At 43.6% G+C, this 6,007-nt stretch overlaps 1 protein-coding gene across 1 annotated transcript in view; it reads right to left on the bottom strand.

Moving 5' to 3' along the window:
• The window catches only part of LOC139575166 (unconventional myosin-IXAa-like), a 169,757-nt gene that overhangs the window by 23,187 nt on the left and 140,563 nt on the right, over nt 1–6,007 (bottom strand). Inside the window, exons 25-29 of the mRNA XM_071400167.1 lie at nt 5,104–5,206; nt 4,437–4,637; nt 3,502–3,605; nt 1,692–1,822; nt 1,304–1,524 (exon numbers count right to left, since the gene is read on the bottom strand). Of these exons, the coding sequence (XP_071256268.1) occupies nt 1,304–1,524; nt 1,692–1,822; nt 3,502–3,605; nt 4,437–4,637; nt 5,104–5,206 (760 nt within the window). The remainder of the gene's footprint in view (nt 1–1,303; nt 1,525–1,691; nt 1,823–3,501; nt 3,606–4,436; nt 4,638–5,103; nt 5,207–6,007) is intronic.

The raw sequence follows: 6,007 nt of genomic DNA, 5'->3' as shown, positions 1-6,007 counted from the left end.
TCCATGTGTGCGAGTCTGCATATGCAGTGGTGGAAAAAGTACCCAATTGTCATACTTGAGTAAAAGTATAGGTACCTTAATAGAAAGTTACTCAAGTAAAACACTACTTGAGTAAATGTATATCTAAAAGTATTCGGTTGTAAATATACTTATGGATCAAAAGTAAAAGAAAAAGTATAAATTATTTCAAATTCCTTATATTAAGCAAAGCAGATAGCACCATTATCTTGTTTTAAAAATGTACGGATAACCCGGGGCACACTCCAAACACTCCAACATAATTTATAAAAAATGCATTTGTGTTTAAATGAAGATATGGATTTCTCACCCTTCCTGTAGGGTCGTGATAGGTCCATTTGCTGTCATCTAGTGGACATTTTGCTCAATTGCCCTCAGCTATGTTTAGACTGTTGTTCATGTTTTGCTGTGTTCTAGTGTACTATGGAATATATTGCTTTCTTATTCTTGACACTCCTCCCAGTCATATTTAAGGTTAGAACTGCCTTTCTAAGTGTCCTGATACTTCTAGCTTGGAGTTGTATGCTTATGATAACATAGCTACAGTATTTCACCTTTTAATGTGTATATTATTGCTTACTAGGTGTGTCCAATTTGGTAACCACTCCCTCTTCTAATTAGGGCTAATTGGAAAAGCCTTTCAAAAGAGGACATTGTATTCTCTTTTTTTGTACTCCCTGACGAAGGCCATGCAGCCGAAACGCTCGGTTTAAAAAAAAAATTGTTTCTATTGAACATGCCATACTAATAAAGGCATTTTAATTAATTATATGAAGAGTGCCTTGGTCCTCCTTTATTTTTGATGCATTTGTGTTTATTGAGTCTGCCAGATCAGAGGCAGCAGGGATGACCACGTGTTCTCTTGAATTGGACCATTTTTCTGTCCTGCGAAGCATTGAAAATGTAACGAGTACTTTTGGGTGTCAGGTAAAATAAATGGAGTAAAAATTTAAATCAGGAATGTAGTGGAGTAAAAGTTGTCAAAAATATAAATAGTAAAGTACAGATACCCTAAAAACCTACTTATGTAGTACTTTAAAGTATTTTTACATAAGTACTTTACACCACTGTGCATATGTCTGCATATTTCTGTGTGTGTATGGGTGGGTGCGTGTGTGGGTGGGTGCGTGTCTCTGTGTGTTTGGGTGTGTGTGTGTGTGTGTGTGGGTGTGTTTGGGTGTGTGTGTGTGTGTGTGTGTGTCTGTGTGTGGGTGCGTGTCTGTGTGTGGGTGCATGTCTGTGTGTGGGTGTGTGGGTGTGTGTGTGTGTGTCTGTGTGTGTGTACCTTCTTCATGAGGAAGTCGTTCATGCTCCTGTAGTCGTTGGTGCAGGTGAGGATCTGCAGTGCATCATTCCCCCACTGGGCAGGCTCTAGGGCGACACTGCTAATCTTGACGCTACGCCGCCTCTTCACTTTTGGTGAGGGCTCCTTGTTCTCCTTGAACTCCTTGGTCCCCCGCTCCAGGGTCAGGTCTGGACTACGAGTCGGTGACATGTAATCCTGTCCTGCTGGGAGGGAGGGATGGAGAGAGAGACAGAGTAGCAGCATAGTAAGTCTAACGCCTTTCGTTCAAGTCTTCTACACTCCCTTATTAAGTTTGGTGGTGATCTTCACTGTGTCTTCTGACAGTTAAACCTGCTGCACCCCACAATGACCTTTAACCCTCACCCACCTTCTCCCAGCAGTGGCCCCGTGTCTCCGTCATCTGCATCCATGGAGTCACCTCCACAGAACAGCTTCTCTCTGGACGACTTCTTCTCACCCTGCTTCGTCTTGCCCCAGAAACGCATCTTACCACGAACCCTGGTGGGGGGAGAGACGGATCACAGATTAATTAACCCTAATCTGAACACTGGTGGGGGTAGAGACGGATCACAGATTAATTAACCCTAATCTGAACCCTGGTGGGGGTAGAGACAGATCACAGATTAATTAACCCTAACCTGAACCCTGGTGGTAGGAGAGACAGATCACAGATTAATTAACCCTAACCCTGGTGATAGGAGAGACAGATCACAGCTTCATTAACCCTAACCCTGGTGATAGGAGAGACAGATCACAGCTTCATTAACCCTAACCTGAACCCTGGTGGGGGTAGAGACAGATCACAGATTAATTAACCCTAGTGGGGGTAGAGACAGATCACAGATTCATTAACCCTAACCCTGGTGATAGGAGAGACAGATCACAGCTTCATTAACCCTAACCCTGGTGATAGGAGAGACAGATCACAGCTTCATTAACCCTAACCATGGTGATAGGAGAGACAGATCACAGCTTCATTAACCCTAACCCTGGTGATAGGAGAGACAGATCACAGCTTCATTAACCCTAACCCTGGTGGTAGGAGAGACAGATCACAGCTTCATTAACCCTAACCCTGGTGATAGGAGAGACAGATCACAGCTTCATTAACCCTAACCCTGGTGATAGGAGAGACAGATCACAGCTTCATTAACCCTAACCCTGGTGGTAGGAGAGACAGATTACAGCTTCATTAACCCTAACCCTGGTGATAAGAGAGACAGATCACAGCTTCATTAACCCTAACCCTGGTGGTAGGAGAGACAGATCACAGCTTCATTAACCCTAACCCTGGTGATAGGAGAGACAGATCACAGATTCATTAACCCTAACCCTGGTGATAGGAGAGACAGATCACAGATTCATTAACCCTAACCCTGGTGATAGGAGAGACAGATCACAGCTTCATTAACCCTAACCTAAACCCTAACAGCTACAGCACATGGCTTGAAATCACAGCTTGACACGGTTGGTGATCCAACCTTCATAATCCTCCAAAAGCCATTTCTATTGAGGATTGACTACTTTTGATTATTATTGAGGAATCTAACCAAGAAATCAAGTGAGGCTATCACTGCTATCTACACTGAGTGTACAAAACATTAAGGAACACCTGCTCTTTCCATGAGACTGACCAGGTGAATCCAAGTCAAAGCTATGATCCCTTCTTGATGCCATTTGTTTAATCCACTTCAATCAGTGTAGATGAAGGGGAGGAGACAGGTTAAAGGGTTAAAGGAATTTTAAGCCTTGAGATAATTTAGACATGGTGTATGTGTGCCATTCAGAGGGTGAATGGGCAAGACAACAGATATAAGTGCCTTTGAACGGGGTCTGGTAGCAGGTGCCAGGCGGACCAGTTTGAGTGTGTCAAGAACTGCAACGCTGCTGGGTTTTTCACGCTCAACAGTTTCCCATGTGTATCAAGAATGGTCCACCACCCAAAGGACATCCAGTCAACTTGACACAACTGTAGGAAGCATTGGAGTCAACATGGGCCAGCGTCCCTGCGGAACGCTTTCGACACCTTGTAGAGTCCATGCCATGACGAACTGAGGCTGTTCTGAGGGCAAAAGGGAGGGATGCAACTCAATATTAGGAAGATGTTCGTAATGTTTTGTACACTCAGTGTATACTGTATTAAAATGACTACAATGGACACCATGACAGGAACAAACCTTCCATCTGACTGGGCGTTCTTGCGTATCGTGTCAACTTTGGCCAGATCTCCAGATGACATGGCCTTCTGTATCTTCTTCTGTTCCTCAGAGCTGGTGGAAGGCTGAAACACCAATGAATGACACAATGTCAATGACATCATACATAAATAGAAATGACAGTTAAAAGAGACTTTTCGATATCTACAGTACTAACTGAAGTCGTGTTACTCTACATCTACGTTTTCCTATCTCCCAGGAGACGGGAGGATTTTCCCCCACGCCAGTAGATGGCAGTACAACAATGGATTCCTTGACAAAATGTAGCAATTCCACTAGCCTGAGTTGTCAGTTGTACTCAAGTCTAACGGTCTATAGCTCACAGTTTTTCATTAGCATACCTGACTAGCAGTATAGCTAACATGGATAGCCAGATAACACAATAAAGTTTATGTTACGCTCAAGTAAAGAGCTCAGGAATGTGTGTTAATTAATCATCAGGAGGAAGGTCAAGGTTGAGCGATGACCTTCAACCCAGGATCCCAGGGTTCGGTCAGAGAGCAGGGCTACTGGTGAGAAGAGAACGCTAACAGGCTAACAAGCTACAGTAACACATGCCATGGCTGATTATGCTGACAGAGAGGAAAAAGGAGAAGGAGAGTATCACTTCTGGGCTGTGAAGAAGTGAGGAGACAGGCTAAGTTAGGCTAGAACTTTGATCGGGTTTTAAAGAGAAGAGTGTGTTAGCATCGTTGAAACAGTTTATGCTCGGAGGAAGAGGAAAAATCGAGTTAAAGCGTAGGTTGTTTTAGTTGAGTTGCTCGGTAGCACAGGTCTACCCAGCCAGTGCTGAAGAGGGTTAACAGCAGGGAAAAAAGATGGCCGTCCCAATGTGAATTTCTATTAGTTGAATTGGGGTGTAGGCCGAGGTTTAGGTATGGGTCTGTTTTCTTTACCATCTCTGAGTCACTGAAACACTCAAAGGACTCCTGTTTAGGGATGGTTTTGGCGTAGGGGGGAGGGGAGGAGAGGGGGGGCTTTCCGTCGTACTCGTCCTCCTCCGACTCGCACCCCAGCGAGGAGGTCGGCGTGCGGGTCAGAAAGTCAGAGCGTGTCCGTGCCATGCGGGCTTTCTTTCTGTGGCCCGCCCTGCTGACCTGGTTGACCAAAAACGATATAACAACAGTTGAAACACACTCACAAACAGGCCAATGAACGCGGCTTTCCTCTTTAGGACCTGTGGATACTAGACAGGGTCTTGGATGCCCCGATGTTTCCCTTTTCAATCTGTGCAACTTTCTCTCTGTGTCGCCATCTTTTTCTTCTGTCGGTCTCACGCTCTCTCTCTCTAGGATATGTATTTTTTAAAAATGTTTTAATTTAACCTTTATTTAACTTGGCAAGTCAGTTAAGAAAACATTCTTATTTTACAATGATGGCCTACCCCGACCAAACCCTCCCCTAACCTGGACGACGCTGCTCCATATGTAAACACACGCAAACCCTTAGAACATATACAGAAACATAAACACAATATTTATTTATCAGTCTGATTATTTGATATGGACATGCAAATACACACAAACATTATGACAAATGCTACCGGTTCTGCCATTCACTCACCTCCTGTGTTTTCAGTCCTATGGTGGGCTTGGTGCTTGAGGAGGGGCCCTCTTTTGGGACTGCTACAGGCTTCTCTTGATTGACAGGCTTCTCCTTGTCAAACCTAAAACACATAGTCATTGAGTCAGGGAATGAAGAGGGGGTTAAAGCTGCAATATGTAACTTTTAGAGCGACCTGACCAACTTCACATAGATATGTGAATTATAGATCTGTCATTCTCATTGAAAGCAAGTCTAAGAAGCGGTATATTGGTGCTATGTGCGCTATTTCTATGCTTTTTTAACTTCTATAACCTTTATGTGAACTATGCATCTATTAGGGCTCTTGGTTTCTTTTCAGAGGTTAAGAATGATGTATGACATATACGTTCTTAGGAATAATCTCCCATGTGTATCAATGTCTAGTTGGGTGGTAAAGGTACCTACAGTACATGATAACTCCATGTCTAGTTGAGTGGTAAAGGTACCTACAGTACATGATAACTCCATGTCTAGTTGGGTGGTAAAGGTACCTTCAGTACATGATAACTCCATGTCTAGTTGGGTGGTAAAGGTACCTACAGTACATGATAACTCCATGTCTAGTTGGGTGGTAAAGGTACCTACAGTACATGATAACTCCATGTCTAGTTGGGTGGTAAAGGTACCTACAGTACATGATAACTCCATGTCTAGTTGGGTGGTAAAGGTACCTACAGTACATGATAACTCCATGTCTAGTTGGGTGGTAAAGGTACCTACAGTACATGATAACTCCATGTCTAGTTGGGTGGTAAAGGTACATTTAACATTTACATTTAAGTCATTTAGCAGACGCTCTTATCCAGAGCGACTTACAAATTGGGTAGGTACCTACAGTACATGATAACTCCATGTCTAGTTGGGTGGTAAAGGTACCTACAGT

The sequence above is a fragment of the Salvelinus alpinus genome, chromosome 5, assembly GCF_045679555.1.
Source record: "Salvelinus alpinus chromosome 5, SLU_Salpinus.1, whole genome shotgun sequence".
Lineage (NCBI taxonomy): Eukaryota > Metazoa > Chordata > Actinopteri > Salmoniformes > Salmonidae > Salvelinus > Salvelinus alpinus.
This window is presented reverse-complemented; position numbering and strand designations above follow the sequence as displayed.